Source organism: Bufo gargarizans, unplaced genomic scaffold, assembly GCF_014858855.1.
Source record: "Bufo gargarizans isolate SCDJY-AF-19 unplaced genomic scaffold, ASM1485885v1 fragScaff_scaffold_585_pilon:::fragment_2:::debris, whole genome shotgun sequence".
NCBI lineage: Eukaryota > Metazoa > Chordata > Amphibia > Anura > Bufonidae > Bufo > Bufo gargarizans.
In genome coordinates this window covers 382,967-405,784 of record NW_025334144.1, presented here as the reverse complement: position 1 = coordinate 405,784, position 22,818 = coordinate 382,967, and the positions used below count along the sequence as shown (strand labels likewise).

At 40.9% G+C, this 22,818-nt stretch overlaps 1 protein-coding gene across 1 annotated transcript; it reads right to left on the bottom strand.

The window, feature by feature from the left end:
* Positions 1-2,692: 2,692 nt before the first annotated feature.
* On the bottom strand, positions 2,693-22,566 carry LOC122922648 (gastricsin-like). Its single transcript, XM_044273329.1, has 9 exons — positions 22,511-22,566; positions 16,265-16,421; positions 15,394-15,511; positions 12,544-12,662; positions 12,230-12,429; positions 12,026-12,133; positions 9,203-9,350; positions 6,405-6,503; positions 2,693-2,845 (listed from the first exon to the last, which is right to left on the bottom strand). Exons 1-9 carry the CDS (start codon positions 22,564-22,566, stop codon positions 2,693-2,695), a joined length of 1,158 nt encoding a protein of 385 aa, XP_044129264.1.
* Between the last annotated feature and the right edge of the window lie 252 nt (positions 22,567-22,818).

Sequence of the window (22,818 nt, the reverse complement as noted above, 5' to 3'; positions counted from 1 at the left end):
CCTTTTTGATCGCTTGGTGTTGCACTTTTTGTGATGTAAGGTGACAAAAATAACAGTTTTTATTTTTTTACCGTGTTTATTGGACGGGGTGGCTCATGTGATATATTTATAGAGCCGGTCATTACGGATGCGGCAATACATAATATGTATGAGTTTTCTTTTTTTCTTCTTTTTTTAAAAATATAAAATAATGAGAAGGGGCGTTTTTTTCTTTTTTAACTTGAAACGTAATTATTTTTTAATTAAAAACTCTTATTTTCATTTTTTTTTTTACTTTATTTCTGTCCCACCCTGGGACTTTACTTTCGGGGGTCTGATCCCCTCTGCAATGCATTACAATACATCTGTATTGTAATGCATTGCCTGTTAGTGTATTACACTGAGTAATACACTAACAGGTTGCCTAGGAGACCAAGCCTGTGGTTGGATCTCCTGGACACCCGTGGAAGGCAGGTCCCCATGCCGTGCAAAGCATTGGGCAGCCTCTGCACGGCATCGGGCTGCCTTCTCACCCATCGGATCCCCGCCACAGCAGCGCGGGGACTCGAAGAGCTCCCTCACCTACCTCAAATCCCTTCTATGTCGCAGTCAGTGCTGATCGCGGCATAGAAGAGGTTAATCTGCCGGCATCGGCTTGTAAAGTGATGCAGGCGAATACAGAAGGGGCCCGGTTATCAGGGACTGCCAGACACCTGCCCGTCCGATCACCATGATGAAATAATACATCAAAATGCAGGAACGCACATGCCGCCATGACGTACTATTACGTCATATTTTGGGAAGGGGTTTCTGGGATTTTAAATTTTTTTCCTAAGAGCATAAAATGGTATAAAATTAAAAAACAAAACAAAAAACATGTTAAATCATCCAACACTTTGGTGTTGCCCATTGTCTTGCCACTGTGATATCACATACACATAGTTGGCAACCGTTCCCAATTTTCAGAGAAAAGTTTCCTAAATCCATGTACCTCCCTCTCAGACCCTGTCATGGTGTTAGAATGTCAGTTTTGTCCATCATTTTCCTTTAAATGGTCACTGTTGTTTAAAGTAATAGTACTGCTGAATCTAAGAAACTTTGTAATATGTCTTATCAGAGAAAAATGTCTCATTCTCCCATCCCCTCCAAAACTAGCAGTCTGTCAAGTCACTGAAGGATCAAATATTACATGCAATCCATAGAAGACTACAGAGATGGAAGGGGTGAAGAAAAGTCTGCAGTGAGAGAGAAGAGACACAAAAAAAGAGATGCACACATCGGCCATAGATGTCTATGTAGTGGAGAGGAAGAATGCTGCTAGAGGGAGAAAAAGGCATTATTCTCTGACATTACAAGGTTTGTTATATTCACCTCTATGGATTTATGCAAAGTTTTTTTTAAATGACAGGGACCATTTAAGAGCCGTGTGCTGTGGGCCTTGTGACAACCTTTTTGTCCACCATTCATCCTGCATCACTGTTACAACTATTATTAGGTGAAGAGGTTTGAAAGTAGGAGCTTTATTTTGGTATGTGATGGATTGTGGCATTTATTCATACCATTGTACGTGTGCAGTGAACATTCACCAGACATTTTTTCTGGCTGGAGTGGCTGGAACAAGGTAAAGTCTCGGTAAGGCAGGGTTCCGTGTTCACATGGACATTTAGAGGCGTATTCCCATCCGGAAAATATTGATGGCATATTGCTAGGATATGCCATCTGTGTCAGATAGGTTCAAATCCCATGCCTCCAGAGCAGGACCCCCACAGTGAACAGAGAGCGCCTGCGCATCCGCGTCCTTTCTCTGTTCACCGTTACGGTAGTTCCGAAAATAGCCGAGTGCACTTGCTTGTCTATTTTCGAAACTCTAATAGCGATGAATGAAAATCATGCTGCACATTTCGGGGGTGTGCTGGCTCTCTTTTCTAGATAGGAGTGGGTCTCAGAGGTGGGACCCACATCCATCTGAGGTTGATGGCATATAGTCTGAAAAATCCATTCCATACATATGGATAAGGTTGTTCCTGTACCACAGGGATCAGCAACCTCCAGCACTCCAGCTGTTCTGACACTACAACTCCCAGAATCCTCCTTTCACTTCTATGGGAGTAAAAAAATAAAACTGCCAAGCAAGTGTGCATGCTGGGAGTTGTAGTTTCACAGTAGCTGGAGTGCCGAAGGTTGCTGACCACTGCTGTAGCAGATGCATGGATTTCCTCAAACCCCCATAAAGATTAGTGTTGTAGAAATGTTTCCAACCAAGCTGCCATGTGTGAACATACCCTCATTGGACTTCTGTTAGGCTGGGTTCAGACCTGAGCGTTTTACAGCGCGTTCCTACGTGCTGTAAAACGCTCAACAAGGAGAAACCAATGCTTCCCTAACGGCATGGTTCTCATCTGGGCGTTCTACAGCACGTACGATCGCACTGTAAAAAGCCCGACGCCCCAAGAAGTACATGAGCTTCTTTGGGGCGTCTTGTCGCGCGTTCCCGTACATAGACTTCAGCGAGAACGCGCGACAATGGGCGTTCGCTTGTCTCTGTATGCGCGATATACATGTTTTCCATGTATAGCACATATAACCTTTCTCCGTGTTTAAATACGGAAACATTTTAGAACACGTTTCAATAAAGCGATTTATTTGCAGTTGTTTGGTGAAAGATGGTATCTTCTAATCCATTTCCTCTCAGGAATGACCTTTCCTGGTCCTTTTATGCAGCCTGAGCAAAGCCCACCCTGTTGTTGCTCATGTCATAGACAGAGTAGTACTGCCTCAGGAATACATCTCCCAGGATCCACAAGGGCTGACCATTCTGAGATGGGAGGTAGGTTTCTTCAACACCAACTGTACAATACCCATTATTCTAGAAGAAAAAAAATAAATACAATGTGAACATCTGTGAATGAGGCTGACCAGGAACTATGAGGACCGACCTTTCACTACACCTGTGACCAGACACCATTAGGCCTTCAGACACACCTTTGTGGGGCATGTTAACATTTCATTAATGTCATTTTTGCAGGAGTTTCTAGTGGCATTTTTTTCTGTTCACACGGTTTTGACATGCATTTTTTCAGGTGTATCTATTTTTAAAACAATAGGTCTATAAAGCCATACCCAGAGCATACTGCCTTTTTCTAACACACTTTTATTATTCCCTATCAACTTACATCTTGTTTTTTTGCAAAAAAAAATAAAAGAAGAAAAAGTGCAGAAAAGATGCTACGTGTGAAACCACAATTAAAGGGGACTTTCACCTTAAATAAAATGACAATGTTTTTTCTTTTTTTTTATCTCTTATTTTTGCATGTCCTTGTCCCCCAATACTATCTCTGCTCCATACAGAAATAAAACACTTGTTTTTTTACTAAAGTTTGTGAAATTTGACTATACGTTTTTATATTTAATGGCACTTACTAGAACGTTCAGCCAGTATTTCACTGTAGTTCTGGATTCTGGTATGTACCCAGTGGCATAACTAGAAATGACTAGGCTCTATAGCAAATCTTTAAACGGGGCCCCCCACCCATCAACCTCTTCACAACCCCCTCCTCCTGTGCAACCTGCACTCCTTTGGCTAGTCAATATCACTCTCTTAGGCCTCATGCTCACGGAAGCAGACCCATTCACTTTCACTTGAACGTTCGAGTTGAATGGGTTGCCCGTGCATAGGGGACAGCAAATTGCGGTCCCCAATGCAAGGAACGGCCGCGTGCATGAGGCTTTAGAAAATGTCGAGTGTCTCTGAATATAATGTCATTGTATAATACTATTGAGGGTACCTGACAATACATTTTTTCTGCCTTTTACTGGGTGGGCTTTCCCTGCTTCTGCTATAGCTACACTTCTGTATGTACCATATATTCTAACGCTAATTAAACATGCTAAAATAGGCATTTCAGTATGGAGGCTTTTCACTTCTTGAAGCATCTGTGAAATATCCTCCAAAATTACCAGTTCTGGGAAGGCTGGAAAAATAGTTCAGTGATTTCAGCAAACGGTATTATAATGACCAATTTATCTGTGAATGTAGCATAAGACATCATGCACATGACCATATTTATTCCCTTTCGTCCTAACCAGCAGCACAAGTGGGGTATTCGCCCCTGTGAAGCTGGTCAGGACAGGCGGAATTTTTGCTGAATAAAATTCTGCATCCCTAGTAATTAATTAATTAATTAACTCCCCCCTCCTTATATAGGCCGCCCTCCACAGGGCTAGTTGCTTTTATTTTGTCCTGTGTGTTGGTTTGACAGGCTTGACTCTATTCAGAGTCTCTCCCTTGGTAGTTGGGGGAGAAATTTGCTGAATTTCTGCAGATTTATGTTGCCCTTATGTTATAATTTTCTTTTACAGGTTCAGGCAGAGAACGGCTGTCTCCTGCCTGTCTGGGAGTGTAAGTATGTGGACGTTCTGGCTGCAGGTAGCCGGTAAGTTAGACAGGGAAGTACACAGTAAGCGGAGCTGTGGAGCTCCCTTCCCCCTGTCTCCTCTCCGCTCCGCTCCTGTCCGCTCCCCTCCTACCTCCTCTGTAGTCTGCGGCCGGCCCTGAGATCGCGTCTCAGCTCCGGTGAGTCGGACGCGAGACCGGAAGTGCGTCACGGTCACTTCCGGTCCGCAACTTAATCGGCGCCGCGATAAAATACAGCTTAAATTAGCTGGATTATGCTTGCGGAGGAGGGGGGAGGAGGGAATAGGATTAAGTTTTAGTGAAACTTCTATTTTTATAAGTTGGTCCCTCAGTGGGGAGCCTGGAGATTGTTGGGGGGGGAGCTGTTGCATTACCGCCTGGAGAATAGGCGTTCAGAGGGAACAGCCTTTGGACGGTCCGTGTTAAATGCTGCTCGTCCATAGGTCAGCTCTCTAACTCCTGTGGGATAATTCAGCTACTTAGTAGTAGTCATTTAGCCCTCCCAAAATTTGTGCGAGGTTCCTTGCTACTTCCCCACTTGTGCTGCTGGTTAGGACGAAAGGGAAGCGTCAATTTTGACGTAAATTTGTTTTCCCTTAGTCCTAACAGCAGCACACAAATATCCCTGCCTCTATGCTGTTATGATTACTTGTTAAAAAAGCAACTAGCCCTGTGGAGGGCGGCCTATATAAGGAGGGGGGAGTTAATTAATTAATTAATTACTAGGGATGCAGAATTTTATTCAGCAAAAATTCCGCCTGTCCTGACCAGCTTCACAGGGGCGAATACCCCACTTGTGCTGCTGTTAGGACTAAGGGAAAACAAATTTACGTCAAAATTGACGCTAATTTACCATCCGTGTGGCATCTGCATTAATTTCTGTGTGGTCATGCACACATTCATATATTTTGTGATTATTGTCGCTGTTCCACAAATTATAGAACATGTCCTATTCTTGTCCATATTGTTTGCGAATAGTGCTTTAAATTAATGGGAGTCAGAAAAATGCGTAATGCACATGGAAGGCATCCATATTTTGCAGATTCATTGTTTGTGGACTGAAATTGACATGGCCATGTGCATGAAGCCTAAGCTTTATATAACACATATCATACAAAGAAAAGCCTCTTATTAATTTAAAATTGTTCTTCTATCCTATCAAAAGACCTAAATTTCCAATCTTCAGACAACACCAATTGGATACTGTTCTTTCCCAGAATTCTATTCTGTGAAAAGAAGGAAATTCTTTAAAATTATAATTTGCCAAATCGTTGTAATGACTAAGCATGAGCAAATTTTTTTAAATTAATTTAGAGTCTGATTAGTTCCAATTGACCATCGAATTTGATTTAATCCAATAAACTCAACCTCAATCAAAATGCCCCAAGTTGCCCTGAAAAGTTGTGACACTCTGAGGACTGTGTCCAACCCCTTTCAAGCTCTTTAATGCCAAGATAGCATTAGGAATGACACTAGGCTGTCTGAAAATTATTATTTTTTATTCAAAAATGCTCCAAAAATGATCCCTGCTTGGTGGCAGATGTCTTCTGAACCGTAAAATAACAGCCACCAATTTGTTTGGAACAAATCCCCCAAAAATTCTAATTCGTAACAAATTTATAACACATTTAATTTGTCAGTAAGCTCAGGTCTAGTAATGACAATTTTAATACTACAAAACATGGCAGACTTTATAACTCCCATCATATTAATGCACATGTGCATCCTGCTCTCCTCCAGCAGACTGGTCTAAAACTAGTAGTTTCACAGTCCCCGTGTAAGCAATATAGAACAATGTAAGCAAGATAGAAAAAAAAATAAAAAATCTTCATTATGTCCTCTTAGAGTTGGAGAATTGTATCTCTTGGATTGGGAACGTCAAAATTACTTTTTCACAGAAGTTCTACAGCAGGGCTTTTTTTATCTCTACTTTTTCAGTAAGTAAATTAGTTCTAAAGAGGCACATCACAATATTTATTTGTATAACATATATTTAAAAGTGACCGTTTACCTGGATAATGTATTCAGAAGGTGGGATAGGAAACTGGTTTCCATTTATGGTGAAGGTGATAGGTGGCAGGTTCTGCACATTGTTGCAATTGACCAGGAACTGAAGAGAAAACAGATGGGTTCAGGGTCAATCCTGTTATTTTAAAATGTCAAAAAGCTATAAATATTTTTTTCCAAAAGGTTATGAACATATTTTGCAAGTATAAAATTTGTTAACACTTGGCTCCAATGGGGATGTCCCTCCCAGTAATACAAGCTGGGTCCAGGTTGCTGATGCCTTCACTAGTTCTCATGTGGTAACAGAGCTTAATTCCTGTAATTACTTTCTCCTTCTGATACAATCCATAAGGATCTCCTCTCCCCTGTGCAGACATGAGGACATTATGCTGATAACTGTGTTAGATCTTTTCTCTCTCTCTGGTTCTGCCTGTGTGATCTCTCCCCTACCTCTGCAGATTTTGTCATAAGTTCTACTTTTCTACTACACAACCTCTATGGTCTCTCCTCTGTATCAGATAATTTGCTCTGCCCTGTATGGCTTCTGATATAAAGAAAAAGAATAGCAGAGAGAGCAGATGATGTCTTATGCTGACAGCAGCCATGTGCTCTATGCTGATGGTTCTAAGTCATAAGCAGCAGCACTGCTAGCTATGTGCAGGAGTTCTGCAGACTCTGCAACAGCTGAATTTTTTATGAAAACTATTTAGAAACTGCCTAAAGGGGTTGTCTAACATTTTGATATTGATGACCTATCCGTCTTAGGATAGGTCATCAGTAGCTGATCGGTGGTTCTCCAACTCCCAGGACCCCACTGATCAGCTGTTTGAAGAGGCCCCGGCACTCCAGTGAGAGCTGCGGCCTTCTCACAGCTTACCAAGCGCGGCACTGTCTATTGTATAGCAGCAGTGCTTGGTGCTGCAGCTCAGGCCCATTTACTTCTATGGGACTGAGCTGTGCCTAGACCGTGTGACATGATGTGACACTCAGTGGAGTGCCGTGGCCTCTTCAAACAGCTGACTGTCAGACCAACTGATCAGATATTGATCACTCCTGTGCCAATATCTCCCTGTGTAACCACGCCTGTGCTGGCATTCTCCGGAGGTGGCAAATAGTAGCCTGGTATTATGGTAGGTATGTCTTTGTGATTATGCATCAGATTTGATCTGTTTGTTTCATTGGTTGATACTGGGTATATCTAGGGGCATCTGGTTCAATACTTTTAACTCCTGTAAGGAAGCTGACACAAAACACGTGTCAGGGTGTTTTGGAGGTGCCATTTTGGGTCTGTATTTCACTAACGGGCAAGGCCCTCTCTCCTTCTGTACCAGTTTGTAACTTGTCTTGTTTATGATTAGTGCAATTGTCTGTGTTATGTATGTGCACCCCTTATTATATGTACAGCGCTATGGAATGAATGGCTCTTTAACAATAAATAATATGAATAATAATTCCTGTGGTGTGTGTCAGTGCCAATTTATATATGTGTTTTATTATGTCAATTTTAAATTCTAATAGAGACTATATCTTTGAATATCTTGTATATTTGTGGTCACAGTGTGCTTTAGGTATCTCATATAGGAGGTAATGTCCTGCCTTTGTACCTACAAGTCATCTCCAGATGCATCTTTAAAAATAAACAGAATAATTTGTCACATAATCTACCCAGTTTTTCATATGAACATAGACTGATTGGGATGCTGTGTGCTGCATATCTACAGTATATGTAGTGCAGTTAGTCTATGATGCCATTTGTGCAGGGTATGGGGTCTAGGGGTCCACCTTGCTGAGGGGCCCACTGGTGGATTCACCTGTTCCCCTGTGGGCCAGTCTATGCCTGTTAATGACCTATCCTGAGAAAAGGCCATCAATATCAAAATCTCAGACACTTTAAATTTTGCATTTATCAAGCAAATGAGCAATACAAAAACCACTGCAAAGGTGTCTATAGCTTTTAAGAAAACTGTGATCTCAAAAACATTTACATAAAAATATTAATTTAAAGGGTACTTTGCTTGTTTAGTTATGACATGCTAGAATACAGACATGATCTATGTGAAAGTTCAGGACTTTTTTGTGCTACTTCTATGTCCAATGTCTTAAATAATGAAAGGCATTTTCTCCCAAATGTGAGGAATTGGCTTCACTACCTTCTTTAAAATAAATTCTGTTCTGCTTTTGTAATATAAGCTGTTGTCTCCAGAGTTAGTTTATTTTTATAATTGTGTCACAGCTCTAAAAAAATCCATTATCCTGCTGAAACCCATACCAAGACTTCCAGGGCGCGGTTTGTACTATGGATGCATTGTAGGAAATGACATTGCAGGTCTTCCGTTATGGGGATAATTGAGGAAGACTGCTGGCAAATTTGGCACAATAGGCAGCAAGGGACATTCACACCTTATTAGGTGCTCATTTATATGCTCATACGGTTGTTATTCATACAGAGACCATATGGCTCATTGACATATGAAACATTTCTATCACAATCTCTGTGAGAGCAATTGGGCTTACAACATCTGCCTAGAGTAAGAAAGCTATAAGAGATAGCAGCTATTCCACCTTCAGAACTAAAACTTTCCTGCATGTTTTTCTATGAAATTAACTGAGAAAAGGTAAAAGAAAAATGTAAGCTTGAATAAAGCCAATAAGGACAGTTCATGTTTCCTATTTGTTTAGCATTATTTGCGCTGAAAAGCAGCACGTTATAGGTGGCAAAAATCTTTTCTCAAAAATGCAAATTGTAGAAATAATACTAGGTTCATTCATTTGGTAATAAAGACATATGCTAAACCCGCTCACCTCTCCATTTCCTCCCTGTTGGGCTCCAAGATATTGGAGCAGACTGCCCATGTATTGTTGGGGAACTGTCAGTGGAGAAGTTCCAGTGTCCACAATAGCCTGACAGCCTTGACTACACCATCCTGTTGCTTGTCCATTGATTGAGAACCTGTAAAGTACAAGGGTGAAGAACAACAGTGTAAAATCTCTAATACACAAATCTATGTATGTTATTTCCTATTATTTGTGGTTATCTGGCAATAGACATAACAATTGTCATTAATGATACAAACTTTCAACTAAAAAATATATTCAGTTTTAACCAATAATGATCTGCTCTTTCAGTCAGAAGATGGACTTCATGCTTCAACACTTTTTATGGTTGCTGGTAGTAAATGTTAATTATTGTGCCTATTATTGTCTAAGAAAAATGCTGCAATGCAAATGCGCAACATGAACTATTTCCCAGGGAAAAAACTGTATGTATCATGGGACTCTCTATTTATTCCAACTTCCAGATACATGTTCTGACTTAAGAATGCCATTAGTCTGTGCAGAGCAAAGAGAACTGACTTGGCTGCGTGACAGGCCTGTTTGGGATTTCTCTTGGAAAGAGCTAATTTGCGAAGCATTGCATGGCAAGACTCCTTACACCTACTATATGTTCTCCCCTGGATCCCCAACAAAAGCCTATCACCCAGCTAAGTTAGTTCTCCCTGCCTTGAATGGGCGAGGGAAGTAATTCTTCTGAAACTGTAGTCTACAGATGAGTTACTACCTTGGCTTGCATTATAGCCTGTAAAAGAATGGTTGGTACTCTGGTATTGTTTAGGGAGGTGCTCAGTGGTAGGGATACATCTGTATCTATGTATATGCCTATAGCTTTGTTCTGTCACAGCTAAACAGCAATGTGTGGCCATGACCAAGGTTAGGGATAGACTGAAGCACTACTGTTGGTCTCCATGTGTGTTTCCTGGAAACACTGATGAAATAAGTTGAATTAATACATGAGAATTTAAGTGCCATGGTTATTTTCTCTATGTAGAATCCAAAGTTATGTCTCAAGGCCTGGTTAAAAGGTTTAACATTGACTTTAATTTGACCCTAATTTGAATACCTTCTAAAGATGTTTTGTTACTGAACTACATGCTACTGAAAAATTCATTATTTACAAGGGGATTGTTTCTCTAGCCTGTGCATAGATTTCGGCAAGACCCATTCAGATGAATAAGACAGCCTCAGAAATGTCAAATCTGGGATTTGACTGTAGCACAGATAACTAGTAAATACATTGTACCTCATTAACCCCCCTATTCTACAGTGTTACCTGTTTTAAAGGGCACCAGTCACCACATACAGGGGGCATTTATTAAGACTGGTGGTTTACACAATGCCTCTTAATAATTGTGGTGCATCTATACAGGTCTGGGTGCCAGAACTGAGATCTACAGCAGTAAGGAAATTCTGGAATAGGTTACAATAAGTGTTCTGGTCCGGCTGTACCTAGCTCCACACTGCCTACTTTTGTAAAAGTGGTGGGCAGGGCTAAAAGGCCCCCTAAAGTAGCAAAACATTTTACCCATTGGGTGTTTGCCCAAAACTTGCAGTACCCATGAGGTAGTACTCAGACGAACATTCATTTGACGTTTGCTCCAAGCCTGGATGTTTAGTCCAATAGGGAGAGAGAGATAAGCCTTATCTACTGGCGGAACAAAGGATAGGAAAGGTTGACCTCCTGGTTTTACTGATTGGCCGATGTTAGGGGACTGTCAGGCCACCCCTATGTACGTTTGGTTGATTATCTAATGTGTATACGTAGAAAATCTTTCCCTTCAAATGATGGGGGTGCTGAAAAGATATCTTTGCTAATATGGTAGCGAGCATGTATCCTACTTGCAAATTCTGAATTGTGAGTCTGCACAGCAAGAAGTACCTTAGACCTTAAGGTCTGGCTACATGGCAACATGTGTCTCACTATAGCAAGTCACACAAGTCAGGTATAACTACATGGAAATATTTGTTGAGTGACTTCTTGTCGCAGAAAAGTCGCTTGACATTTTTTGTAATGATGTTCATTTGGTGTCGCAATATGACATGCTATCACAAAAAAATCATGTTGCATTTGAACACCATTGACTATCATTACACAAAATGTCACACCATGTAGACACACCCTTACATACACTGTGGAATATATATTGTGCTCCTTCCCTCAGATCAAGGGTAAATGCACATGGACAATCCGCACTGACATCCACTGGTGTCTGCAGGGAAATTCATGCAGTCAATCTGCATCATTTGACGCAGATTTTACTCTCCCCATAGAAGTGAATGGAAAATGTCTGGTCATGAAAAATAAAATAAATTGACATGCTGCGGATTTTAAAATACGCACTGAAAAAATCTGCATCGTGTGCATGAGAATTTTAAATTCTCATAGAATACAATGTACATGACCTACAGTACGGATTTTCCACACGCAAATCCGCATGCAATCCTGATTGTGTGCATTTACCCCAAAGGAGGCAGAAGATTCACCCATATGTTTTTTTTTTATAGTGGCACATGCTACAGATATAGCCCACTCCAGCTCCCCTTGTTTTTAAAAGGCACTGTTCATTCTGCCCAACTTTTTTGCATGGACTCTATATTTGCATCCCAGAAAGTGACAGTTCACTCATGGAGGTGTATATGTGGTCTCTAGCCATACCATTAGTCATGGCGACAAAGATAGACATTTACACCCTTACACTTGCACCATCCAGTCATCATTCTGGTCTTTGCCACCACACAATGATCGCATGGCTGTCATCCTGTCTTCAGCAAGAAATAGGAATAACTTACTCATCAATTCCAATTTGCCAGTAAACCTCTTGAGTGACGGGAGCCCAAAGAATCTGTCCAGAATACAAACTATTATCAACCCCACCAAAGATCACCTCTCCGGATTGACTAGAAAAAAGATTAAAATGTTATGTTTTCATTGTTTCTTGTGTATTGTTAAGCGCATTTATAATTTTGCTATCTTTGCTGCATGTGTTTAAATACCTGCCCATGTAGACACTAAAGATGGGATAGTTCAGCAGGTTCTGCTGCAGCATTCCTTGCATAGCTGTAGTGGCGCCCCCTGCAGACATGGCAGGGTATGCCATTCCAAAGATGCCATCAAACTGTGAGTAGTAGAAACTGCTGCCACTCTCTGAATAGGTCAGTCCAAATTCCTGGTTAGTGATGGTTAGTCCTTGAACCTATGTGAAGGATACATTTACAATCTAAAGTTACTGGATTCTTACAGTATATGCCCCATTTACAGTAACACAAAATAAAGTAGCCATGCCATGGTAGCCATTAGTTTTACTCACACTAACTGTGTCATAGCCAAAGACACCACTGACACTGCCACTGCCGTAAGACATGGTGAATTGCTGTCCGTTGGTTGTGTAGGTAGAGGACTGGCTGGGGTTAAATAAATGGTGGTTGCCTATATTAAGAAATAATAATAAATATTGCTAGGATAAGATATGGATGTTAGGTTATAGTGCTGTGCAATGGGTTTGTTGCATGCCTTTTTCTAACTCAACTGAATGGAACTTGCAGAAATAATTGGGTTCAGGTCTATGGAATAGATTTTCAATCACAGAAAATTCTGCCATTAATTTGCCGTATGTAAGTGTTCCCTCTAATAAAACCTTCCACCCATTCAGCTGTCCGTACATAATGTCTGACAGCAGGATCCACATGCGGATCACTGGTAATTGCCGGGCAGCAGTTGTATCCTGTACGGGCAGATCCTATAACTTTATCAATAAAAGGTATAAAATGATAATTCGATCTTTGTCATGTATATATGTATGGAAATAAATAAATACATTTTTTATTTAAAAGTGCCATTGGGGCGGTTTTAAAGAATTTAGAAAACCCCGCTAAAGGGAATGTCTCCCTGAATTTGGACTATTAGCTACAGTAATACATGAATAGTCCTGCAGATCACTATTTTTTATTATCCCCCTCCCCTCGCTGTCAGTGCTCAGAGCTGTGCTGAAATACATTGTTAGGACTGACTGTGTATTTATGTGCAGCTTTGAGTGCTGACAGCGGGGGACCGAGGGCAATAGAAAAATAAAAAAATGTGATCTGGACTCCTGATCTGCAGTACTACTTATGTGTTATTAGTCCAATAATAGATAACAGTCCAATATTGGGGTGACAGATTCCCTTTGATAAGCTTTCCGTCTGTGAAGTGGAGCCCAAAGCTCTAAGGTGATTTATGTAGTAGATCATCATGGGTATTATAACTATAAATCAGTTCATATTCTAGTCTAATATTCCTTATTTTTATGGCAAGTTTATGAAAAATGTATCCAGAACATCCCTTATCAAGTCCAAACTATGGGAGAAAATTTACTAGTCCCTCATGCCAGTTTTCTGGCATAAAAAAAAGATGCAGGCACCATGTTTGTGACTTTTTAAATGCCAAATTTTGTCACAAGTGCCACTTTACTGAAAAAGGTCATGGTGGGAATGGAGATAGGGCCAGTGGCCCTGGCATATATTTCTTTTTTTAGAGATTTGTGGCAAAAAAATAATTAAATCTATGCCAACTAGTAGCTGGTGTAGGTTTTAGTTTAGGCACACGGACTGTGGACTGCATGTTCCTCATCATACATTAGGTGCAGCCTCCGGTAGCGCACATGGTTGTCATAAACCTGGCTAAAACTTTGGTCTATGATAAATTGGACCCTATAGCTATAGATTTTATTCTGTATGCAAAGATACAATCTGGCAGAACTCTACAACATAAACTGGCATGCTGTGGATGTAAAATTGATTCACAGGGTTTTTCCACCTGCTGCTAGATTGACAGGGCCGGACATTCATACTGGCCCGGACAATTTCCTGCCTGCACTGATGCAGATCAAGGGCCCATGCTCTACTACATCATCAGAGCAGCATCTGCACAGCCCACAGATGAAGAAGCCCTGCTGATGGGGCGAGTCCGTTCTTTGGAACTGATTCACTCATCTCTCTTCTTTGCTGTACCCTTATAGGAAAACAGGATTGTCGAGAGATTAAACATCATAAAAATCTCACTTTGTCATGCAGACTAATATTCAGCTGGTCTCTCACACCTCATGTACATTCCCAGCCAAAAATGTAAAGAATGCCTGCATTGAAAGTGGAAGGGGAATGTCTAATTCAAAGTTCACTTTTATTATTAACCAATAAACAAATTATATAACAAACACCAACATAAATCAAGACAATAATAGGGAGGTCACCCTACGCGATGCACCCCTTTGCTGGTAGATATGTCACCATATGACAGTTACTGCATGTATCAATTAGACACAGTGTGTCTAGTCTTACCGGTTTCTGTTGATAATTGTATACTCGATCCGGTATCAGATAGGGGACCAAATGGTTCTGGAGGGGTCCTGATGTCCGTTCAATTGTGGTATAGTTTTTACAAGGAGAGTTCTGTCCCTAGTATCACCCTAAAATAAGGGGGGGGGGCACTATAATTCTCTTCCTATCTATACAGAGCACCCGCCCCGAAAAGGGCAACCACATCCGGATACCTGCCCCTATAGACGGCCAATTCCCTAAGGCCTCATGCACATGACCTTTGTTTTTGTCCGCATCCGAGCCGCAGTTTTTGCAGCTCGGAGGCGGACCCATTCACTTCAATGGGGCCACAAAAGATGCGGACAGCACTCTCTGTGCTGTCCGCATCCGTTGCTCTGTTCCGTAGCCCCGCAAAAATTATATAACATGGGGTTTATGCAATGCAGTTTTTGTTGTGTCTCTTACCAAAACAAAAGACACATTGAGGAGATTTATCAAAACTGGTGTAAATGGAAACTGGCTTTATTTCCAATATCAACCAATCAGAGTCCACCTTTAATTTTTCAGAACTCCTCTGGAAAATGAAATGTGAAATCTAATTGGTTTCTATGAGCAACTAAGCCAGTTTTCCTTTACACCAGTTTTGATAATCTTCCCCCCAATCAGTTGTTTTTTCTGGAGGAGGCTTCAGCCAGCTGTGGTATTACATGTTGAACATTCAAATGAATAGTCAGTCATGTAAAACATGGACACGCTGGGTTCCCTCCTATGACCCTCTGTGATGTCCATATGCCCTAGTAGGGCATGCATACATGGCATGAAAATCAAACTTCTGTAATTCTAGATTAGGATACAGTGATGCTTACTGCAAGCAGAGCTTTGACAGTTTACTGATGGAACCCAAAGGTTGGAAGATCCGGTGTCAAAAAGAACCAAGAAGTTTTGGGGTGGTGTTCCTATGCTGATTTGTCCATAATAATATGTCTGAAAACAAACAAGAAATATGTCAGTGTCTACATATATTTCTGTAAGGTTGGTGTCACACATGGGTGTTTTGGGGGCGTTTTTGAGGGTTTGTGATTGTGTTGCATTTTTGCTGCATTCGGCAAACATGTGAACTTTGGGTGTTGCATGGAAGTCTCTGAGGAAATATTAAATTTGGACAACCATTCATTTTAATAATTGTATCTTTTCAGCCTTTCTGGTGCATTGTTTAAGTCAATAGTGTTTTTGAAACTGCGGCCTGCTCTGGGTCTAGATATTTCCCCTCATTGGTGTTTTTATCCAATAGACCTATTGGGGACAGCTAATGTCTGTAAAGCGCTGGGGACTATAGCAGCGCTATATAAGGGCATAAAATAAATTGTTTTCTTGCCCAGCTTAAAAAATGCAAGTGCCAGTGTGTCAAGCATTATTAATGGTATTTTGCATGTTTTTTGTTAATTTGTTTGCACTAATGTATTTTCTCAATCTACTCTACAGAGGAAGTGACATTACAGATTACATGGGGGGGTAGACATACTTTCCTATTTAAAAAAAAAACACAAGGCATTCAAAAACTGCTTTAAAATATGCCAGGTACTAAAACACACTATATGGGCAAAATAAACTACAAAAAATTCTGAGCAAGTCATGTTTTTTTTAGGCTTTTTTTTTCCAGTTGAACAAAACTATGTGTTGAAGGCCCCTAAAATGAATCCTTATGTGTACAGTATTTATATGTCTGTTAAAACTCACATCCATGTACATGGGTTCATAGGCCACGGCAAAATCATATTTTTGATTGAAGTGGTATTTAAGTGCAGGATCTCTTTTGTGAGTCTTCATATACTGGTCCAGAATTCCTTTCTCTCGCATGTTGTCCCGGGCAGATTTGTATCTTTGTAGAGGGACTCTATAACATAAGGAAAGCACTTAGCAATTTCTTCAACATATAGTACGGTTTATCCACAGTGTGAAAGTGTCAGTCAGTGTGAAACCAGCACCAGGCTCACAATCACGGATGGAAATCACTGATCAAACACTGATTGTGTGAAAGCAATCCACGTGTCATCTGTGAAGATGTCTGTGTTTGGTCCGTGTGTCAGTTTTTTGCTCTCCATGTGTCTCTATGTATTCCACGGACACTGAAAATTTAATTCCAAAGCATCTGCTATCAGTAGTCAGTGAAAAACTGAACAAACATGGACAAAACATGGATGCCATTTGTGTTGTGCCCGTGTTTTTTCAGACAAGACTATAATGGGTGTGTTTGTTCCACATGATGGACTAAAGTATTTCATTTCTCAGTGATTTTATTGACCCATGTCAGTAAAAAAATAAATTATCAGATATGTGAACAGACACATTAAAATCAATGTAAGTGTGAACTAGGCCTGAAAAGCGGAAATGTGAACAAGGTGGCTGACACTCCACAATTTGAGGTGGCCTATTGCTGCATGATCTTGCAGGCTTCACTTGCAAACTTGTCCAGCCCCTGGATATGTGAACCGTGCCTTAGGTGGGGTTTTGGTGCACTTAAGTTGCAGTGCTAAACTACACAGGTGCAATCAGCTCACCACCACAATGTCAGCCTCCGTGCATGGATCCTTGAGAAGCATATCCAGGTAAACTTGAAGGAAAAGAGTAGATCCGGCACTTGAAGATTTGAAATGTAAAAATCTTCTTTATTGAAAAATATAAAAAAACAGTCCAGTGAAACCCCATGGACAATCGGTCTACGCGTTTCAGACTATACCCAGTCCTTATTGATGACATAAAAAATGTATTTGTCATGATTTTTTTATTTTATTTATGTCATGAATAAGGACTGGGTGTAGTCCGAAACGCATAGACCGATTATCCATGGGAATTCACTCATCTGTGCTATGTTATGGGCTTTTTAATGTTTTTCAATAAAGAAAATTATTACATTACCAGTCTTCAAGTGCCGGATCTACTCTTTTCCTTCAACTTCAGGGGCAGTGCTTCTGGGTAAGGCTACTTTCACACTTGCGGCAGTGTGATCCGGCGGGCAGTTCCGTCGTCGGAACTGGCCGCCGGATCCGCCGATCTGCTGCTGCCTGAAAGCATTTGTGAGACGGATCCGGATGCGGATCCGTCTGACAAATGCATTGCAAGGACGGATCCGTCTCTCCGCTTGTCATGCGGACCGACGGATCCGTCTTGTACATTTTTCTCATTTTTACCGATCTGCGCATGCGCATGCCGGAACGACGGATCCGGCATTCCGGTATTCTGAATGCCGGATCCGGCGCTAATACATTCCTATGGGGAAAAATGCCGGATCCGGCGTTCAGGCATGTCTTCAGTTTTTTTGGCCGGAGAGAAAACCGTAGCATGCTGCGGTTTTCTCTTTTGCCTGATCAGTCAAAACGACTGAACTGAAGACATCCTGATGCAAACTGAACGGATTACTCTCCATTCAGAATGCATGGGGATAAAACTGATCAGTTCTTTTCCGGTATAGAGCCCCTGTGACGGAACTCTATGCTGGAAAAGAAAAACGCTAGTGTGAAAGTACCCTAAACTTTACAGCTTTGGGTATTTTTGATACATAAATGCTAAAAAGAAAACTGTGGGATAGGATAGGGGCTAATGGGGTCATTTATCAAACTGTGTAAAGTAGAACTGGCTTAGTTGCCCACAGCAACTAACCTTCAGAGGATCTAAAAAACGGAGGAAAACGCTTCCGTTTTGTCCCCATCGTCTATAGGGACAAAACTGAACAAACCATTATGGAGTGCACCAGAATGCATTCTCTTCCGTTCTATTGCATTTCCATGACGGAATGGGAAACTGAACATGCCGGATCCGGCATCAAAAACAATGTAACTCAATGGTGTTGGATCCGTTTTTTTTAATGCCAGACCGGAATGTTAATTTTTGATATAATACTACCGGATTGGTTCTGAATGGATGCAGCTGGTTGTATTATTCAAACAGATGTGTTTTCCTGAGGTTTTGAGATCCTCTGGCCAATCTCAAAACCTGAAAGGAAAACTCAGATGTGAAAGTAGCCATTAATTAAGTGCTAAAAATGTCATGACAACCTTATTCTGCAAGTCTGTACGATTACTTTAATATCAAATTAATATAGTTTTTATTTTTAAAAATTAAAATCTTTGAAAAAATAAAAAAAAAATATTTGCATTCCCTTATTCTGACACTGATAATTTTTTTCCATCTACAGAGCTGTGTGAGGGTCTGTTTTTTTTTGCAGGACTACCTGTAGTTTTTATTTGCACCATCTGCGGTACATATGACTTTTTGATATAACTTTTTCCTGTTATGACATTCACCGTGCCCAAAAAATCTTTTAATAGTTCAGACACTTTTGGACACGGCAATACCTGTTATGTTTATTTTTTGTTTTTTTTATTTGTAAAATAAGGCACATGGCGCCTCCTGGAGAGAGTACAGGCCAGTTAATGGTGGAGCAGGGAACTAACGGCTTCCTGCTTCATCATTGCATTCAGCTATATCTGCATCCTGAGACGCATACGGTAATCGAGACATGTCACAGCCATCCCAGGACCACAGGACAGCCGCTGAAACCCAGGACTGCCTCACCAGATCAAGACAGACCAGACATCTGAGAAGGTGTAGAACTCACAAGGCTGTGCATTGGACTCAGACAGGAAGGTATCGTGCTCGTTTATGACAGAAAGACATTGCTGCTGTTGAAAAGACTATTGCCAATTCCCACACTCTGAGACAGACTGGCCATCCACCATCCATATCTAAAATTTCTGCACCCCTCAGTCTGGGAATAGCAGACTTAACAAGAACCTAATTTCATGCCTGTGGTTGTACTTTGAGACCATACAGTGTCTTTAGAGCAGGAGTACTATAACCACCATCATTGTTGCTGTCCATATGCTGCTATTGAGCGAATTTTGCACTGTGACATACTGTGGAACAGTGATTTTTGCTATTTGTAGTACAATCCTTATCATCAACTTAGTAAAGAGAAACTTTATTGCTAACAACAGGTCTGTTCATTGTCTCCATCATTCACTGGTCCCGCCTTGCACCCAGCTAATCATCCATCATCAAGGGCGCCCCAATCAACACCAGACAGGAGCCCCAATAACAGGGTGTTCCCAGAGGAAAGAAAAAGTGCACATTCCAGTCCCTGTACAGCCCTATGGAGGGCCAGAGTGGAGATCGCCACCGTGATCTGTAAGTACCACTGCCACTTTCAGAGCCACTATCACTCCCATTCTCCACACACTCCCCAGCAGTCTGTTGCATGCCTAATATATACCACTATGCAGGAAAATGCACTCCCACCCGTGTAGGAAAAATTAGCCACAAAAAAAGTGATCATGCAGCACAAAAAGTTCTTTCAGATAAAAATATGTTGTTTATTCAATATATCATTAAAAGACATATACTGAAAATACATTAAAAAAAATATATCCACACAATACACAGAAGAAAACGAGAGGGGCACCTAGTGGCAACACATTATAAAGGCGACCTGCATAGGGGTGAGGCCACACTGTGAGTTTTTGTAGCAAGACAGATTTTAACTAATAAACTACAGCTGCAGAAAACCTGAATAGGGCTCAACAGCAGACATAAAGCTCTAACATTGCCCATCTGTAAAGGCAGTCCATTACCTGCCACCAAGAATACATAACAGGGTAAAATGAGTAACTAGATGCAGCCCACCAGGTGACCCACAGCACCCAATGTGTCTTACGAGAAGCTTTGTCTGAAAGAAAAATTAGAAGAGGTCGCATCGCTATGACAGGGCTGCATCCCCTCCCAGAAGACAGCATCCCAGCTATTGGAACATGAAAGCATATCTAAGCCAAAATGTTTCACTCTTTAAGATGGTAACATCACTTTAGGAGAACCTGTTACCTCCCCTGACATTTCTGTTTCAGCAACTACTTGCATTCTCCATGTGATAACAATTCTGGAGAATCATTTCTTATGGCTGTATGTGGTGTCGTTCCTCTATTTTTCCTCCTAACAGTTTATGAATGAATTGCCAACAGTCTTCGATAGGTTCAGCAGGGTGTCAAGACTGATTGGATAGTGTCAGACTGTGCAGGCACTCCTCTCCTCAAGACTGGCCACTATGTCTAATAATTGGGACCACTTGGTTTATACAGATCACTTTACTGCAGTTAACTTATTCTATTCCTGTAATATCACCTCTGTGTATAGATAACACAGTATCCACCATTCACAACAAGTGATTGTCAAATCTTATTTATTCCGTCCTTGCCAGAAGGTAGTGTCCTCTTCTCCCCAGGACCTACCTTCTCAAAGTTGCTGCAGGGCTCCCCATATTCAATCTTCTTGCTGCTGTGTGAACAGGTAATATTTGAATGTATCCATACGGGGGGCCCCCAAAATACGGTGGGCTCTAGGCACCCTAGTCGACACTGGTCACAGAGCATGCCTAGAAAACTCTCACATAGAAGTCAATAGGGTGCCTTCCTGACCATTATGTTTGTGACCCATGGGGCTGCCGTAAAGCAATTTTCTTCATGCTTTCTAAATGCTGTTATGAACAGCTCAGGAAATAGAATAAAAATATAAAATCAGAAAATGAAAACAGATTTAAAAAAGGAGATCTGTTTCTATCTGGTTTTAACTAGTAGATAACATTTATGGTGGCACATTTTCGGAAACGGTATTTAAGGGAACCTGTCAGCAGTTTTATGCTGCTAGGTTCTAACAGCTCCAGCACATGCTGAGGAGTCCTCATATTCATGAGCTCACCGCTCTCCCCGCCCACATGCCTCTGATTGACAGGTTTTTTCCCCCATCTGAATCAGCAGCAGGTGGGCGGAGAAAGCCAGGGGGCTCATGAATATGGGAACTCGTTCTGCATGTGCTGGAGCGGTTCAATACGATATTCTGGGAAAACAGCTAGGCCAATTAAAGTAAGTGACCCAGCATTGTGCTAAGGAGATCTGTCACTAGTTTATATTGCCCTTAGTTATGACAGATTCCCTTTAAGAAACGTAAACTAGGATTATATGGATATAGTTGGATATGACTGAAGGCTTCCTGTAGGTGACAATGGCATTCCTGGAGAATATTAAAGCTGTTATCCAATTTTTTTTAATTTCATGTTTCCCCCTTGATTAAAGTAACTTTTTAATTGGTACTTATTAATTGTCACTTACTGGGCCAGCGCTGCGCCCCCAGTCCTTATATGTTCCTATCACGTTCTGCACATTGTGCATGTGATCCTAGCCTGGACACAACCCACACCGCATGCGTGAGGATGAATCTCTTGCTAACGCTGTGGTGAGAGATTCATATTCACGCATTCGCTGACCCTATAGCAACACCCCTGGGGACTCCTTATAATTAGCAGTAGAACCAAAAAGTATTTTGAAAATGTGCAAAACTTTTATTTTCATTTTGAATTTTATCATTTTGATGAGCATTAAAGGAAATGTATCACCTTAATAAAATTGAGATACTGAGACAAATATTATTTCTAATCTGTTCTCACTATCTTAATTTTTTTATTATTATTTTCTCTGTTACCAGCAGTTTAGAGATCATAGGAGATTGGAGTCCATAGATGACTTTCTATGGAAGAGTGTTTTAGGCATGCTCTGTAATGTGTGCAGAAGCCATTGTGTAGAGAGGGGGAGGAGGATGCAAGCTGGCCTTGCCTATAGTCAATGTTGGATCCTGTGTCATCTGCCCCCAGTTTTATAATAGAGGTTTTGTCTTTTATTGTAACCCTGAGTGTGATGATAGTGAGATGAATACACACAAATGGTTTCTAAAGAAATAGAAATGTTAGCATGTGGTAAAACTCAGTGGGTGGTGTGAAAACTGCAAGATTTCAAGTTTTTAGATAATGAAACATTGGTTCACATAAAAACATGGCTTTAACAATAACTCATATTTTGACAATACTTTCCATTTAAAGTTCATTTACACATCGCTAGAGTAAAATCTAACATATTTTAAATATGTAACATGGCTGGCACTCACCTTACCAGCCCCTCTGCCACCTGGAGGCAGATAAAAGCGAACACCACCCACTTCATGTTTGATGTCTCTCCACTCTTATGAAGATATGAGTAGTTTCATTTGAAATGACTCCTTTATATTATTTTGACAGCCATATGGTTTTCTAATTCAACCAATCAAATTCCTCTTATGGCTGGTGTAAAAATTCCACTCCAGGGTCCAGCTGATAAGAGTGATTTAGTTGATAACGTTTGTGGAACAGTTGTTGGCAGCTAATAATTGTTTGCAAATTCACCTTGAAGTATTTAAAGTGCAACCTTACCTTGAAA